This window comes from Galendromus occidentalis, unplaced genomic scaffold (assembly GCF_000255335.2).
Source record: "Galendromus occidentalis unplaced genomic scaffold, Mocc_1.1 scf7180000077182, whole genome shotgun sequence".
NCBI lineage: Eukaryota > Metazoa > Arthropoda > Arachnida > Mesostigmata > Phytoseiidae > Galendromus > Galendromus occidentalis.
Genome location: NW_003805170.1, coordinates 154,905 through 172,400, shown reverse-complemented (window position 1 = coordinate 172,400; position 17,496 = coordinate 154,905). Strand labels below are relative to the sequence as shown.

At 51.5% G+C, this 17,496-nt stretch overlaps 2 protein-coding genes across 2 annotated transcripts; one reads left to right on the top strand and one right to left on the bottom strand.

Moving 5' to 3' along the window:
• The first annotated feature begins 10,103 nt into the window (after positions 1 to 10,103).
• Positions 10,104 to 15,288, top strand: cu (NADP/NADPH phosphatase nocturnin). Its single transcript, XM_003741457.2, has 5 exons — positions 10,104 to 10,555; positions 13,634 to 13,884; positions 14,185 to 14,510; positions 14,636 to 14,850; positions 15,024 to 15,288. The coding sequence occupies exons 1-5, from the start codon at positions 10,344 to 10,346 to the stop codon at positions 15,286 to 15,288; spliced, it is 1,269 nt and encodes a 422-aa protein (XP_003741505.1). The 5' UTR covers positions 10,104 to 10,343.
• Positions 15,289 to 16,476: 1,188 nt separating this feature from the next.
• LOC100902118 (J domain-containing protein) lies at positions 16,477 to 17,413 on the bottom strand. Its single transcript, XM_003741456.1, has 3 exons — positions 17,231 to 17,413; positions 16,884 to 17,090; positions 16,477 to 16,674 (listed from the first exon to the last, which is right to left on the bottom strand). The coding sequence occupies exons 1-3, from the start codon at positions 17,321 to 17,323 to the stop codon at positions 16,477 to 16,479; spliced, it is 498 nt and encodes a 165-aa protein (XP_003741504.1). The 5' UTR covers positions 17,324 to 17,413.
• Between the last annotated feature and the right edge of the window lie 83 nt (positions 17,414 to 17,496).

Below are 17,496 nucleotides of genomic sequence, written 5' to 3'. Positions count from 1 at the left end.
GCAAATCTCACCACGACTTGGACACGGATCATCTTACTGTATAGCCCGTAATTCGGAAACAAAATATTGCCGCATCTGGATGATAGATCCCGCGCTCTCCGCAATTCTCGGGCTGGGTATTTGTCCATAAGACGGCTTTCCGGAGAAGGAGTGGATCAATCCGAGAGGTGGCGAAATTCTCGCGAAATCGATTAAGCTCTTGGTATTCAATCCTTTGGCCGATCCTCTTTTCGACGCTCGAGTCTCCCCGCGAGGCCGGACTGATCGTTCCTCTCAAACTGCTCCATACTTATCGGAGCGAAGCTCAATCAAGGACTTTTGTCATGAGCTCGGGGACGAGAAAGCTCCCCTTCGATGTCTGGTATGGGAGGTTCCGGATGGTGTTCGGTCAATCTGCTCGAGAGCAGGCTTTCGAATATCAGACAGTCGCGTTAGAAAGGTCGAGCGCTTCGCGCGAACATATCGTGCCCAGAACTTATATCCGACGACGTGGAAGGCCTCTGAATCAGGGGATTGCGACTCCGAGGAGGGTTTCCATTTTGAGGGATCGACTCGAGCATCGACTCTTCAGCATGTAAATATCTCCGAACCCGTAAACAGAACTTCCGCTACAGTTCGGAACCAAGGGTGAGGTCCCCTGCGGGGTCACCGCTACGAGTTTCCGAGCATGGAAATCCGCTCAATGGAAGGGAGATGTCCGCGATCAGGTGTTCATCTCATTGCCGACTCGAAGGCGTTTCCCGCAAGCTTCGTCCAAGACTCATCACTAGAGTTGCGATATGAGAGGACATTTCTTTCCCGAAAAAAGGACGATGTCCGCGCGGACATCGGGACGGAAAGCGGACATCAAAAGCGGACACTCTATCCCATGTTTTTTGCCCTTTCCATGGAATTTATCCGACTCTCCAACCATTTTCCTAATAAGCAACAATCGACTGAACTTCGATGCCCTAACGATCTCTCAGAGACAACTTGCTGAGTGAGAAGAAAATTTCCGACCCAGCCCCCGGCGCCTCTGGCTCACGCTTGTGCAGCCAAGACCTCGGTGCCCTCAACGAAAAAAGAAGCGCAGAAATTCAATCTTTATCATCGAATCTAGCGGTGTTTCCTCGAAAATTTCGGAAAGCGGACATTCCCGAGAAAACCCCAAAAAAGCGGTCAAAGCGGACAAAAGAGGACGTGTCCTCTCATATCGCAACTCTACTCATCACGGAAGCAAAGTCCCGACCGACTGATTCATGTATGCAAACCTGCCGAAAAGCGTGTTCTGGACATGCATGGTCTCACAGCGACGGGACTCACGATAGTCTGGACCTATTTCTGCTCGATATTCGTGACTCGTGACGAACTGATCGGTCACCGTTCGTACTCGCCGATATACTTTGATTCACAACCTGATTGAGAAACAGTTGTGTGGTTTCCAACACATGCCTGAAAGTGACCGCACACACGAGGAGGGGGGTTTCGGTTTCTGTTTCGTGACACATGCTCGAGGCGCGCCGGGACAGTGAGACAGTCATGGGACAATGCCTGTCTTGGGGATCGGTCGTCAAGCGTTTATCAAATATTCTCGATGCTATGGGTGTCTGCCTGTTTTAAAACGAGTTATCTCTTTCCGGATTAGAAAAACTGTCGAGAGCTGCGTATTCGTTGAGCAGGCTTCCAAAAAATGAAGGGAAAGAGAAGGCGTCGCGAGTTTTTCCCTATGATTCTCCTCATGGCTCCACTGATCTTGCCGCAGGTGGGTGACAGGTGACGCCTCGGAGACGGCATAATGTCCCCCTCTCATCATCGACAAGGGTTCGAAGGCGATATCTTGAAAAATTTCTTTCCGCAGTGGCTGCGATTCGGAAACTTTGAGGCTTCTGGTCGTCGTAATCGCTCATGGTGTTGACCCGCTGACAGCAATCACAGAATGTCCCAGCCGTTGAAGCATCGGTTCATTCCCGAGATACTCCGTTTGCTTGAAAACCGTCGGACTTCGCGCTTCACATGGAGAATATCAATGATTGCACCAAATCCGAGAACTCAAGTTCTGATTCGGGAGCGCTTCTTGTGGCAGAGGCAGGAGGCGCATGATCGGAACACTTCATAATATAGTTTTCCTTCCAGTCGAGTTCATTCTCCATTCCAGCATCTTTTTGTTGTCCTCTTCTCGGCCAAACATGGGTCGTCAGAGTTTGTTCACCGCGGAGAAGGACGGCCTTGAACGTGTTTTGAGCTTGCATCACAGTGTTTCGTAACGTTGTCATACAGGAGGTGTCGAAAAGCAATCGAAGCGTGGAAAAAAGTGATCGGGTTGGTCGGGATATCGCTGATAAACGGAAACTGACGTGTTCCGGTTCGGCTCAGTCAGCGGAGCCGGAACGGTCGCAAGGGTCCGATAGAGTACGTAGTCAAAAGCTCAAAGTTTCATCCAGATCTTTACCATAAATAACTAGAGAATCATCATTTTTGAGGAAACTCATTCGATAAATACCTACCTGGGAATCCTGTTTCTGTGCAGAGTTCCGGAACATTTGTGTACCGCAGCCAAGTGACGGAAGATGAGCGTGGTGAGCGCAGCGCATCATGCGCGGACGATAAAATTTATAGAACAGACCTATAAAATGGCGAGTCTGACAGAGGGGATCATCATTTCAAAGAGAGCACGGATCAGGAATAATCCGAATTTCCTTGTGGCCGGAAAGATCGAGAATCTCTGAAAACCAGGTACTGCACTTTGAAATCATCGGAACTTTCACGGATTGATCTGTCAGAAGTGCATCCATTCCCTCTCCGCCGAAACAACAGGTGTTCGCGTAGCCTATTCGGATTATTCTCGAAATGTCCTTCCGTGAGTGTTTTCGACAGTCTAGCCGACTCAGTCAGTCTGGTAATGGACCTTTCGAGAGTTCTACTGGTCTGTGACTTTGACGTTCTATGATAAAGGCACGTTTTGCGTCGATAAGTGATGATCGAGATCGGTACTATAGATTCTTGGAACGTGACGTTTCGAAGGGAAACCCTCGCAGCGCGGTGAGAAGGTTCACTGATAAAGAGGGCCTGTCGGAATCTCTCGATAAGATAGTTCGAAACGCGCGCCCGGCACGAAAGGGTCTTCCTGAAGGTCCCCGTTTGGGCTTCCGTAGAGTTCTGCATACGGAATCCTGATTTCGGAAGGGCCAGTTTCCCGCCTCGCGATCGAACTCTGTCCCACAAGTGCATTGTGCTCTCATAATCGGATAACGCATCGTCTCCGTTACGAAAGCGGGGAGATTCCCGCCAAGATTCACATAGGTCTACAGGATCAGGTGATCCGATACGCGAATCAAGTAAGCTGACAATTTGCGAAATCTATAGCTGGATCTACATCATCATGTCTTGATCCGAATGGCGAAGAGCTCATGCGGCTCACTCCTCTGAGTGGAAATTCCGCGCCGCTCCGTCACGAGCATCCCACTCATCGCTCCCTACAGTCTCCTTGGGGTTTCAAACGGAATGTGCGTGCAATTTCGCGTGATATCGCACATCTGGACTTCTTATGTTGGTCAACGATAGACGCGACAGATCTAGACCCGTTCTTCTCGATGAGACCATCCATGGATTCCACCTCGGAACTCGATGACCTATACAAGGGATTCTGGCGTAAATCTTGATGACTAGCATTGTGAGAAAAGCATCGAAGAAAGTGAATGAGACTGGACGGCAGAGTCAAAAGGTGCCGCGCATTCCCGGAATGCTCGTGCGATAGAGTCATCGCACTAGGGCATTGGCTAGGCTTGAGTCTTGCTTATTCGTGTCTCTGTTCCAGATATGAGCCTACTTCAACCTCCACTGCATCGAAGCGAAGAGTCTCATTTCCGATTCAAAGAAGACGTCAAACCGATATTTGACTTCGAATGGACCAATTGGATCGAACTTACGCAGTGAGTACGACAGATCGCTTTCTGGCAGAAGTTGTATAACTCTCTTCGGTGCGATATCTTCGTTTTTTGAATATTCAAATTTTCCGTGTGACCTCTCGATTGGTCCGAATCGCACAATCATTCACGAACCTATTCTTTCCGTGTTCATCTCGACGATTATCCAATACCTGAGAGATGTTTGCTACAGAGAATGAATAGCTCCTCAAGATTAGCATCTATACGCGTCCTATCGAGCATATCTGCGTCGTAAAAACTGGTTCTGCCTCCGGGGACTCAAGCGAGATCACTTGGTCTCCCGCGTGCTGACGAATCAATTGGGGGAATGAGGCGGAGAGCTGGCATCGCACTCCTGCGCGGCGGAATCGACGGCCCGACGGACTCCGAAGATCGCTGATTCGGTTCGAGCATTGAGATCATCATGAAGGCGTGTGAATTCTTGTCCTCGTCTGGGACTGGCCGCACGGCGTGATTTCATGCCCGCCACCCTCGGAGTCGCGCGCTTTGTAATTGCTATGATGCTTGGGGTCGTGACGCCGGTTCCGACCTCTCTTTTGGAGCATGCCTGACCGGATCGGTGATGCCTCTACCTGCAGCCATGCAGAGCTTTGGCAATTTATCGTATAATTCAGGGAAGCTGACGTCTTCGAATGATCAGCTCTGAGGAGCAACCTGTGCTGGTTTCCGGAATCGCAATGCCAAGGGAATATCCGGAAAGAAGTGACATTTTGGTCTCGACGTCTGACTCAGTGCCCGACACCCGAAAATCCGTTTCACACCTGGGCACAACGCAAATGTATGGGAAGAGAGTTCAGGCTCACTGTCGACTCTTTCAAGTTTGAGCACCCCGAGGTGTGAAACCTCGCTAATCTGAAGAACAGCTTCAATAACTTCGGCTTCCTCAACTCGGAATGCCATGTTGAAGCCCGTAGATGTCCCGCCGGCTCATCGTCAGAATCGTCTTGAGTCGATTCCGGAAGCTCTGTGCGTCGGGAGACTGACAGCTAGGAACGCTGATAGCACCATTCATGAAGCAGTTTCGATGACAAGTTCGCCTCAGAGACCCCTTCCTGGCTCAGCGGCCTCCTCCGAGTGACCTCTACATAGGGAAGAACCGCTGCCTGTCGGAAGCTATCGCGACAAGGAATCGACATCAGTCAACAAGGCATATTTTATGGCCGGTCTCGGGCACCTGGCTGGGGATGAGCCATCGAGAGGCGGGAAAGGGCGCGGGAGGGTTTTGTGTTTCGGGCTGCTCGAACCGATATCGCTGGGATATCTCCGAGCTGGATGCGGGGGTTTCCTCGAAGTGGTGAGTTTCGTTGCTGACCCACATCATCAATGAAGAATACATCGCGTGTCGCGCTTGTTGCTGTGATTCGCGTACCCACAGAGCACCATTTACCGACTCCTAAGCGTGAGCTCGAATTTCGGCGATTGCTCGAGTGGGAGCTCGACATCAACAGACCAGGGCTTACGGAATCGGGGGGTGTCAAGAGTATCATGCGAAATTGTTCTCATTCGTTCACAGCGGCGCAGCGGAACAGGGGCGCGGGCGCAGATCGCTTCCGACGCCTTGTTATTCGATAACTTTGCGGGGCGCCATTTTCGGGAGCAACAGTCAGAGACGAAATTGAGATTTACATGACAATTTCGAGTGTTAAAAGGGTTCAATGAAATTAATGTTGATTGAAATTCGGCAATACAATCCTTGGCGAGGGCGCCATTTCCGGCGGTGGTAAGCGAGAAACGCTCTAATGTTCAAAAACACGGGAACTGGCGCTGCTCGGTCCGCTCTTCAGTCATTCCGCTCCCGACTCGAGACTCAAGCGCGATCATTCGGTGTCAACTCAGCATTCGGCAATGTTGCGTTGTGGGAGAGCCGGAATGAGACTCTGCTCGATGGTCAGCTCAGGAAGGGTGGGAGTCCCATACCTACCAATTTCCGCGGGATTTCCGATTGCTCGATGTTCCAAAGCTGGATGTCTTCGCCTCGACGTCGTTAATGGAAAGTTCCGCGAGTTGATGCTACCCTCTCCGTTTGCAGTAGGGGGGAATGTGAGAGGGAATTCGTAAGATCACTCTGGCTTCTCAAGCTCAAGAGCATGAATTCGGAATTCCTCTGAACCTCGCAGGCTGTCAAAGCCCCGAAAAAGCTAGTTTGACAGCGTGATCCGCGCCGACGGCTCCAAGCCCCGCCAGAAAACGGCCATGCCTTCCTCGAGAGTCGCACGCTCCTCTCTGAGGTTCACTGCTCTAGTCTTGTATGCCATGGTCACCCGAACGCATGGATTTCCAGGAAATCCATCCCGTATTCGTGGGAGGACATTCCCGGAAAAGCTGAGCGAAGCCTTCTTGCATCAAGCCACCCGCCATCCGTAGGAGGAATACGATGAGAAAGGCTGTGAAGAAATGCCGGGCTTATCTCGAACGAGTTTCAAGGGTCCGCTCTCCTTGAGTTCGAGAATAACCTTGCGATGCAGTTTCGATTGGGCTAGTATCAAACACTCGCCTTGCAGCATGGCAACCGCTAGATGAGTTTTTCGCGTCCGAAACGAATCGTCGTCCATCCTCGGTCTTCATTCTTCCCAAATGCCTCGTCTATTCAGCCAGCGCCATCGCAGGGTTCAGGGGAAGCGAGCTGGGTAACGTGCCTCTTGGAGCTTCGGGTTGAATTCCAGAGCCCATATGAGCCTCCTATGAGGATTTTCCCGCGCGTAGACGATAGCTATTCTGTTCTGCGCCTCGAGCCCCTCTACGCCTTCCTGCGGAAGAAGGAAAGTTTCGGAGGCTTGGCGTGGTATGGCGCTACGGCAGCTCGACAATTCTTGGTCTGTGCAGCTTCGGATCGGCGGAAAGCAAAGGTGTCATAGCGACAGCGACACTTGCTCGAAGACCGAATCAAAATTTCGAGGTATTCCCGTCAGAGCGTGAAGCGCCGCAAACAAGTCCGCCTCCGGCAGAGAGCAGCTGAAAACTTTCGAGTCAGAGGCTGACCAACACCTGGAATCGTACAGCATGGGATTTGCTCAAGCTTCCGGTCTCGTTTACACGGGACTAACGAATTTCGCTCCGGTTACACGGAGCGAAACTCGAAGAGACAATCGAGGCTGCTGAAGGATTGCTCCGCACAAGACGATGGGAGCCCGAGCCTGCTGCCGGGCGCTACACCGAGACCTCGTGACTTATAGCCTCGTGCGTAAAAGCAGCCTTGAGGACTCCAGGGCTTGACATCAGAGCAGACCAACGCCAAGAACGGAGAGAAGGTCGTGATAAGGTCTTGGTGATGAGTTTCCTCCCAAGTTTGGCTAATTGTAAGTTTTGAGAGTTAAGAGTAGTGTGTTGCGTGGAAACCGCCGTGTAGATCTTTTACCATATCAGATCGATAAGCTACTTGTTAGTACTTCCTCCATGCGTGGCCGATGCAGGTCTCTGGTATGGAGTCGAATCACTGACAACGCAATGGAGAGGAGCTCAATGAGTGTGAGTGAGAAGTGGAAGAGCCTCGTAGCCGACGGCACCTGTCAAGGTGGGTTAAGGTCTTGCTAGAGAAAACCGCGGTGGCTAACGAGATTCCGTCCTCGGCCCGTTTTCAAGGACGTTAGCCCTTTTGCCGGCTCGGGGCTCTCTAGCACAGGAGAGAACAGCGGCAGAACAAAGTTGCGAGTCTGTTTGACCGAGACATTTCGAAGTCACTCAAATGGAACCGGCATCCTGAGTTCGAGCTGGTCGGTCCGTGAATCCTGCGATGCTCCATTTAACATGGGAGACCGAGCGCCCTCGAGGATCGACGTCTCGTTTTCTTGTCTTCTTCTCTCTCGAATCGAGGGAACATTCATCCTTGTAGCGCACTACTTCATTGGTCCGGGTCGGCAAGCGATTTTGATGGCAGCAGAAACCGAGAACTCGGACGCTGAAGAGTTATCCCATAATCTCCGAAGCTCTGAAGACTCTGTCACTGATGATGAATTCCTATTAGATTGTCGACGTTTTTTTCTGTCTACTTGAGAAAAATTATTGCATATGGATTTCGATCGTCGCTTGTCAACGAAGAACAATCAACTCGAGCATCCGATTCCGCGCAAGCGGATCATTGTTTCGCATCTGATCGCTTGATCTCGTGACACAGAGAACTCCGGAGGTTCCGTAAATAAATAAAACAGGCAGAGAGCGTCCACGGGAAGCACGGAGGAAGGCTGAAAGAGAGCAGATAGACACTCAGGGGGAAGCGAAGCAGGAAATACATAAACCATTCGCACAGGCAAGAAGCGACGAGCTCAACGGAGCGGATGTGAGAGACTCTTTGAGAGTTTCTCTGGACGGTTCTTGCGCCGCGGTACCGGTTTCAAACGACAGTGTCCGACAAGCAGACTCGGCGGTCACCTCAGCCTCGCAGAACTAGCCAAATGATGAGATCAACAGTTTGAGCTGATTTTCATCTCGGTGTGAAGTCCGTAGATTATCGAAAAGTGATTATATCACTTGGCACTACTCGATGTGGGTTGTTGGGTGGTCAAGGAGATGGACTCGAGTCAGGGAATGCGTTTCTCACGTGTTATCTTCCTTCGCTCCTCGTCCTGAACGCGGGTGCGCTCATCCTGAGACCTCCGCACCACGCCATCGTCGTTCCTCGAGATCACCATCGGGCTATGGTTTCCGAATTGGCGGGAATGACGCCAAATTCCCGCCCGCGGCTGACTCCCCAGTCCATGATCGAGAGGAATTACTGCGTGCATCGCAAAGTTTGGTCGAGGAGGAAGGAAGTGTCCGAGGGACTCTGGATGACCATAATGGAACATTGTATCCGTGAATAGGTCGCAGATTCGGCAGCAGATCTTTACAAGACGCCTGGAGAGATGGTGACGAGGAGCTCTCGACAAGTTCCGCCTATCCGCTGGCGTGCGATCCGTTGACAACGGCTTTGTCGATTTTTCTCTGCCGTTGTCTCACCATCCGGTTCCGACAATTCCGCCGGAGATATCTCAGGCGATAACAATAGATTGCCGAATGATAGCCGCACAACTTTGTGTCATCACCACATCATTTGAGCGACTGCTGGCATGTTCTCGGCAAACCATTGCCTACATTTTGGTGACGCGGCCCCACGGCATACCGACGCCTCTCACTTGCCCTGCCAAGCTGGTGTCAAGTCGTCGAGCAAAGAGCTCGACAGCAGATCTCGAACCGCGGTATATTTCCCGGAATTACTTCGGGATCCTGGCAGAGTGCCGCTCGCCGCAAGATAAATGATATGGAGAAACATGGAGCCGATCCGGTCGAGTCGACTTTTCTTGCGTTCGAGCCGCCCATAGATGAAGACTACTCCGATATGAGTGTTTAGATAGAGAGAACGCGGAGCTGGGAGGGTCGCCACGGGGGAGTCGCCCCGCGACCAGGATAGTATCTTTGAATCCGAATCCTAGCCGAATTGAATAGCAAGACTCCCTGGCTTCGAGCTGCTCCCGTGTATCACGTTCAGGATGCGTATACAAGCGACCCGTTCTTCGTTCATCAATTTTGAGCATTCCGCTTTTGAGAAGAAGATGGGACCAGGAGAATGCAGTAGACGTAATCCTCTTATCCGGCTCGGTGTCATGCTCAGCCTCAACTGAGCATCGAGGCAGGTTGCCGTTGCGGTATCCCTCTTCTCGAGAAGAGTTGAACCACCTAGGAGTCCCTCCATCCGTGTTAGTCACTGCCTCGTCTATTAAGGCTTTTGGGTTTACAATGACAGCCTTTGGTCGCCGTAGAATCGGACGTCTGCCCGCCTGCCGACTCTCCATGAGCTGTGCACATCGATTTCGATTTCTCCCCTGTTGAAACAAATAGCATGTTCCAGACTCTGATATTGATATCAGGTTTGGCCTGATGCGGCCACCGATTATCTTGCGGGGGGATATCAGAACGCAACGAAACGTTTGTTCGAATATTTTTGGCGTGGAGGGAATCGCGATCTGCGAGCGCGCGCATTTGGTCAACCGAGCGTCCCGATTCGTGGACAAGTGCGCACAAATGATCGCTATTCTGAGTGCGAGCGGCCAAGTGACGTTCAAACGTCTTTACGGTGCCGGTGTCGAGCGAGCATGCACCTTTACTCCTCTGGTATCATGTGACGGCGAGCGAGGGGGACAAAGTAGAATTTGGAACGGCCCACCCTCATTCTCGATCGCTGTCATTTGCCGGCCGGAAAGCCATTCGAGCGGTAGCAGCTCTCTCGAAACGGTGAGGGACTTCCAGAGGATATCAGCGCGTGCTCGAATGCGGCGCTGCATTTGGTGATACTATGGTCTGCCTGTTGAGCACTGAGCTTCTACTTCAACTTCTACCCGCTTCGTGTTTCGCCTACTTGTGACCCCGGTTCGAGGTTCACCCGCCTTTGAGTGCGTTTTGGAAACCGCAACAATTGAGAAACTACTCGGCGTCATTCTCCGCTTCGCGATGCAGCCGGCCCAGCGTTTCCTGAGGACGGCCCGAGTGGGAAACGTTCTCCTGTCGAAAGGACAACGTTCCCTGATTCCCGCCGTGTCCCGTCACGAGGGCTACTCGAATCAGAAGCAGCGAGCCCGAGCTTCGACCTCGGTGGCGTACCTCACGGCAGCCACCCCTCCGCCGGACCCGCACACCCTGACCGAGGCCTACGATGCCGTGAGGTGAGGAAAAGGGTGAAACTCGAGTCCGCTCGAGTGGAACGACTGCTTTTTTTAGCTCGTACGTAGGTTTATGCGTGACCGCTGCTAGAGCAGCTTACAGCCGTAAAATGGATCTTTGTCACTGCGGATGTACGTAGTAGTCGAGATCGATTCTCTTTTGTGCGCCTACATGAAGTTGTGTGGGTTCTTCGAACGCCTCTGTAGGTGTGGCTCGAATAGAATCTGTCGTCTCTCTCTCTCTGCATTCCTCCGATAGCCGGAGGCAGATTAATTCGTTTGCCGATGACATTCGCACCCGCGACATCTGGGATACGTCTAGTCCCGATCACCTGTGACGTTTTGCGGTGCGCTCCGGTGGTCGACCTTTGCGATTTTCCGACTCAGCGACTCATTCCAGTGGCCTCGGATCGGTCGGATCTAGATGCCAGTGATAGGATGTCGCTGTTGACCTTCGTAGGTCCCGACAGGTGGGGTTGTTGTTCGCGACACGGAATCGACATCGTTCCTCGTCGCTGAGGTGTTCTTCGTCTCTGAGTCGTTCTGCTACCCGACGTTGTTCCTCAGCGATGCAAAGCTGCTCGGGATAGCTCTGACGCGGATATCGGTCTTAACCGGTCTCATTGTGGCACTCAACTTGGGGACCATTACTCCGTATTTGTCTTCGTTCGGTGTTCGAGCGAATGATTCTCTTGCGTTCTCCGGTGAAGGAGGTCGAGCAGTCCATCGTCGGCCAGTGGTTTGACATGAGCTTTCGCCATGAATCACGATGATGCTGGTTTGGTAAGTTGAAGTAATGAAGTCTCGATCAATTACAATCCAAGGGATCGATCCTCTCTATGCCCCAAACAGCGATTTTGGCCGGAGGGATTTCGCGCCCGCTGGACTCGGAGTCTCCAGGCTATAGAGATACGGATATCAGTTTCCGTCACTTGTCAAAGGTTGATGGCTCACATCTCATAAAGCTACCCTCTTCTAATAGGCGTGGGAGGGTCGTGCTCTTGCCGTTTGCATCGACTATCATCGGCTCGAATAGATCTTGCGATGGTATATAGTTTTCTCAATGAATTCTCCCTCGCAAACATGTTCTCGAGCTTCGGTTCATGATGAGAGATTCCATGGGGCACTCACACAACTCTTCCCACTTCAAGGGATCTGCCACAGGATTCCCACTCTGCCTTCGAATGACGGGCACGGGAACGATTGCAGTCAATCCTTCTCCGAAGCTCTTTCTCACTTCAACTCGAGTCAAACAGTTAGGAATCCGGGGTTCGGCTTACTAAATTCCCGTAGTGGGCAATTCGATGAGCTTCTGACGGCATAGTGATTACAGCGAGATCTTTCCCGAAAGGCTGGCGTTCCATCCGGGAGGGGTGAAATTTCTTCCCCTGAGATCAAGAATCGAAAAGAATTCAATCTCGCTTTTCCTAACTCATGAATGTACTGGAGTAATTTTTGTCGGAAGCTTCCAAGAGTTCTCGATGGCTGGTCGCGGCGGCTGAAGCACTTGAGCGCCGTCTGGCGTTTGTCACCGCAACTACATAGTACAACACGATCGAACTCTGCAAAGAAGCGAATCGAGAGCGCCGTGGAACCGGCTGAATTCCGGACAATCCACGCCGCTTTCTTCCGTTAAAGGGGATTTCGCTGTTCGTTTCGTGCTCGAGGTGATTTGCTGAGACAGTGCGAAGGAAGATCCTGGATTCATGGTGAATGAGAGCCGAGAACCGCCCGGTGTCACCTAGATCTTCGGATGCAAGTCCACGGAAACCGGCTGTAGCTAAAGAAAAAACACGTGAATCAGCTGTTTCCCATCTCGTACATGCTGGAGACCACCTGGCAGTTAGGCAAGGAGGGCTGGGAGTGAAAAAACTGTGATGAGCGTACGAGCACTCGTGCCGCTCGGAAGTCAAACGGTCCGAAAAGCAATTTTTTCTACGATTTCGGAACGATCATCGATTCCTCTTGCCCTCGTCCCGTCCCCGATGCCGTTCCCATTCTCTACGCCAACAGCGTGTTCCGTCCGTGCTCTATCGCTCCGGGCGGTGATCTGCGACTTTTACAAGAGGTGAGCTTTGTTTAGAGGCTGCCTCCGCGAGCGAGCTGCGCGTACGCGAGCGACAGGCAGGCGACTCTCCGACGAGAGTTCGAGCTCCCTCGAGTGAGCGTCTCGAGTCGACACGAGCTTTGTTGTTGCACTCAATTTCTTTGTGGATAAAGGAGTCCAGCAATGAATCGAAAGCCCTTGGAAGCGCAGAATGTACAAGACACTCACGATGAACGCTGAGACAGCTCCAAGGAAATGATTGATGCTGTGGCCTTCATGTGAGTTACTGACATCGAGTCGCGGCATGATGCATGAGTCCTTGGTCGGCGCATCGGACTGTTCGCGGGAGCAGCGCTCGATGAGGCTCGAGTGGACGCTCAGGGCGTTCTGGCAACGAGAGTTCTAGCTTGACCTCCACGTTGGCTGAATGAGGATATTCCGAAGGACTCGGTAACTCGAGTATTCCAGTATCTGATACTCTAAATTATTGGAGTCGCCCGGGTACCTATTCTTTGCTCAGAACACTGAGTTGTCTAGTGACATCCGGGAGACTCTCGCCGAATGAACGACTGTGATCTGGAATCGAGTTCTTACGACAGGCGAAAAAGCACCCGTTGCGTGGAGTGTCGCATGAAAGGGGAGCCTATTGTACCCAGGTAGCGTCGAAAAACTGATTTGCCTAATTTTACAGTTAGAATTTGCTGGATACTTTCGTATCTGGCCAAGTCGGGCTCCTGGAGGGAAAGTTACCGAGCTCCTCTCGTTCGATCGTGATTTCGTCTGAAATCATGTTCTTGGGAAGGTTTCGCGCGTCAAGGAACAGCCCGAATGCCATCCATCGGATCTCCAATCCTGCCGTGTTGCGAACATCTTGCCGTTCAATAATTATTATATCGCATATCAATAAGGCGAAAAGACTGAGCTGTACCTCCCAAGGCTCTTCCTATATTCTCTCTGGAATGTCGGCGCTCTAGAATTTCAGAATGTCGGTTGATGCAGCCCGGAATATTTTAACGATTCCCCTTCGTCCCCAGGATGGGCAGTTTGGCTGGACGGGCAAAAATCCACAGCGAAGACAATGCCGATCAAGACGTCGAGGCTGAAGCTTCATCGATGGACGCCTCTCAACTGCCCTCGACTCGCCTTGGACTCCTTGAAAGATGTCGCAGTGAACTCTGCTCGCTGCCTCCAATGATCGGTCGGAGTTTCGTCGAGGCCGAGAACGCCGAACACATCGCTTCCCCGGACACAATCCGCATAATGCAGTGGAATATTCTCGCACAATGTGAGTGACCTTCGACTATCGCCACTAGAGCCGACGAGCTTATCGCCTCCCTAAAAATAATTGTTCTCCAAAAGCGAATCGCCCTCCACGGCTATATTTGATCGGATAGCGCTGCACAGAACGTTCCCAACAGAGAGAGAGATTCGATTGAGCGATCAAATTCTGACGGTGGAATTCCCGTCACGGAGAAATTTGGTTGCGGGAGAACGAGTGCTTATCCTGAGCGATTGGACCCGAATTAATCGACTCTCGAGTTGAATAAATGATCTGTTGCTGACTGACTATTTTATTCTTCCGCAGCGCTCGCCGAGAAGTCCGATAAATTCGTCTGTCCGGAGGAGGCTCTTCATTGGAATCACCGTCGATGGCGGATCCTTGAAGAAGTTCTCACCTACGGAGCAGATATTATTTGCCTTCAAGAGGTCGACCACTACAATTTCCTGAAAGCTACCCTGGGCAAAGTCGGCTTCCAGGGATGTTTCTTCCCCAAACCCGACAGCCCCTGCTGCTATAACAAAGGGAACAACGGTCCGGACGGCTGTGCGATCTTCTTCGATGCGAGCAAATATACGTTACTGAGAATCGAGCAGAAGGTGCTGGAAGTATTCCGCTGCCAGAGCAATCAGGTTCGTTTGAGAAAGTTTCACCGCCAGATATCCAACCAAACCTCCCTGCCGCTTATTCGCTCCAAGTATATAACATTCAATACTGATCCCGAGTTAGAGTTTATGACAGAGGGACTCTGCTGCAGGTGGTCGTGATGTGCACCTTCCAGCGTAAGCTCGATAATCGGAAGTTCTGTGTCGTGACGACACATCTCAAAGCCCGCGTGGGAGCGCTCCTGCCAACACTCCGCAACGAACAAGGCAAGGATCTACTGCAGTTCGTCAAAAACAATAATTCACAGAACTTGCCCGTCATTTACGCGGGCGACTTCAACGCCGAGCCTTCGGAACCGGTGTACAGGTGAGTCCTCACGCGTGATTATTTCTAGAGGATTAGAGCAGTCGGTAATAGAGATCGAAGGCAATATCAGGAGGCACAAGTATCATTCGCGCTTGCGACAGGAGATTGCCTCAATAATGCAAAAATCCTTAGACATCCTGCGATATGAGGAGTAAGAGTATTTTGCTCTTCAGGACCATGATCCAGTTGGGCGAAGTCAGTAGCAGCTATGCCATGGTGAACCCCGACGAGCGGGAGCCGGAGTACACCACTTGGAAAGTCCGAGAAGATGGGGAAGTGTGTCACACGATCGACTACATTTTCTACTCTCGGAACAATTTCACTCCTGAAAGGGTCCTGAGCATGCCTTCAGGAGAGCAGTTAGGAGAGGGAAGAGCACCTTCTCTTGCCTATCCGTCCGATCACTTCTCCTTGTGTTGTGATCTGAGACTCCTGTAGCCGCTTCCGGATGGAATCCCATCGGAAATCTGCTTTTAATATTGATCGGTTTAGTCGACCCCTGTTGGAGGAAAGATGCTAAAACGGCAAAGAACCCTGTCGATTTAAATTAAGATTGAGCTCTCAACGAAAACCTCCTGTATGATGGAACTCTCTACAAAAGCTCTCAGGCTCGCTCCTACCGGCGGGCGCAGACTGAGGGAGAAATCTTCTCATTTTTCCCATCGCTGTATGGAGTGAAGAAGTTTGTAAATTTGAGTGGTACTGTACATACTCGGTAACCTGGTGGGAGCCCAAGTCAAAGCCTGGATTCAAGTCAATGTGTGAACATGAAACCCGGAACAGTCAAACAATGTACGTCATGCCCGATTTTGATTAAACAGAAAAACTCTTAAAAGGAGCTCTTCTTGTTAGCGTGCCATACATCTTAGATGTCGGGAGCTACTGGACTCCTGAACTCGTCTTCCTAAAGGACTCGGAGGGAAGAACGGGTACATCTCAGAAGGTACTTCCTGGCAGAGAGACAATTAGAAGCTTTTTATTCTATAGTTCGAGACCTGTCGTTCCTTCCGGAAACGATAAGGAAGGCGCCATCTGACAGCAATATTTCCGACAATCGTTCGAATATCCCCAGTTTTCACAGACAACCAATCCTCCTACGCCCTACGACGCCTACACAACAGGAGACGGAGGCTCGCCTGGCGAGGTCCCGTGGATGTCCCTTGAGATCTCCCCTTAATATGTATATGACCTTCCATTGACTATCTCTACAAAGTTACGTCGGATTCCTTCGCCCGTAGGAAGGTCGGCCTGTCTACGTCGCTATCCGTCGGTGTTTCCGTCCACCATTATGCCCGGAAGCGACCTGGCGAAGTTCCAACGTCGATGAGCTATTTCGAGCACTAATCGCGACGCTTGTGTATTCCACGAACACCGCTGACTTTTCATGGTGAAATTTCTCTAACGACGAGGACAGTCAGTGCATCGAGGTCTCAATGTCAATCGTGAGGGCCAGAAGAAGAGCTAACCTGGTCCCTCGATCTATCCTCTGGGTGCTTCTACTTTGAATCACACATCATTCCGACTAGATACACGTGCTCCTGAGCTTCACTGGAAACTGTGTGCTGGACATGACGCAAGACGTCACGGAGCTCGCGGGCGGCGTTATCTCCAGGGTTAAGATCGGACCTAAATCTCGTAATTCCGGAACTTTTTGAGGAGTTCGTCGGCGGTCGCACCCTGCGCCCTCCAGTTGCTCAGCGAAGACTCCGCCCCAGTTAATGTTTGTCGCCTCGCGTAATCCATATCTTCTTTCTTTGATAGCGATGCGACGGAGCCGTCGGTGACCGACAGCTCTTTCGTGGCACGACTCGCCCAGTGGAACGACTGAAATCCGTTGAAAAAAATATCTGAATCACGACTTCATCGCGTGCCATTGGAAGCAGGAATATCTCTAGCACACTACGCAACTGCTCCGGATGATCGGGACGCCCCCTTCATGAACTTTCTACCGCTTGTTCGGGAGGACCGGTGACGGTCTTTGTTCCTGGGATGGGATATCTCAGCAGACGAGGAAAATGACTTGTACTACTCACAATATTGTTGACATTGGCGTATTGTTTGAATGGCACGGCGAGTCCAGAGCGTTTCCACCGGTCGTACTTGGTTCTCATCTCGGCGTCGAGCAGCACTTCCCGTGCTTCCTGCAACAGTTGAAACTGTTGCTTAGCAGCGTCGTCTCGGTTCCTGTCAGGATGCAGTTGAAGGGCTTTCTGCTTGTATTCTGCCTGGATCTGTTCTTCCTGAAACGATAGCGAATCGGAATGAAATCACGCTCACTGTTTCAAACCCTCCCCGTACGGGAACAAAAGACAACAAAAACTTCTGCGCACTGGGATGGGCGCAATCGTCCAGCCCGTGGGATTCCCGTCTCCGCGCTTACGTTAGCGGTTTCGTCGCATCCGATGATCTGGTAGTAATCGGTGTCTGCCTGTGGGTTGGATCCTTGGAGGATCTGGTCGAGCATCGCATTCATGCTTGGCGAAGCCTTAGATCCCACTCAAGTTGACGGAATCTTCGGACTTTTCTCCGCCGTGTCTTCTCGCGGAGCTGCTCACAGAGTGTGGAGAGATGCCGAGATTCCTTTGCCGGCTACTTTCCACAGGTGGTTCCAGCGAGCTCGATAGAGGGCGCTCCTCCGAAACATCA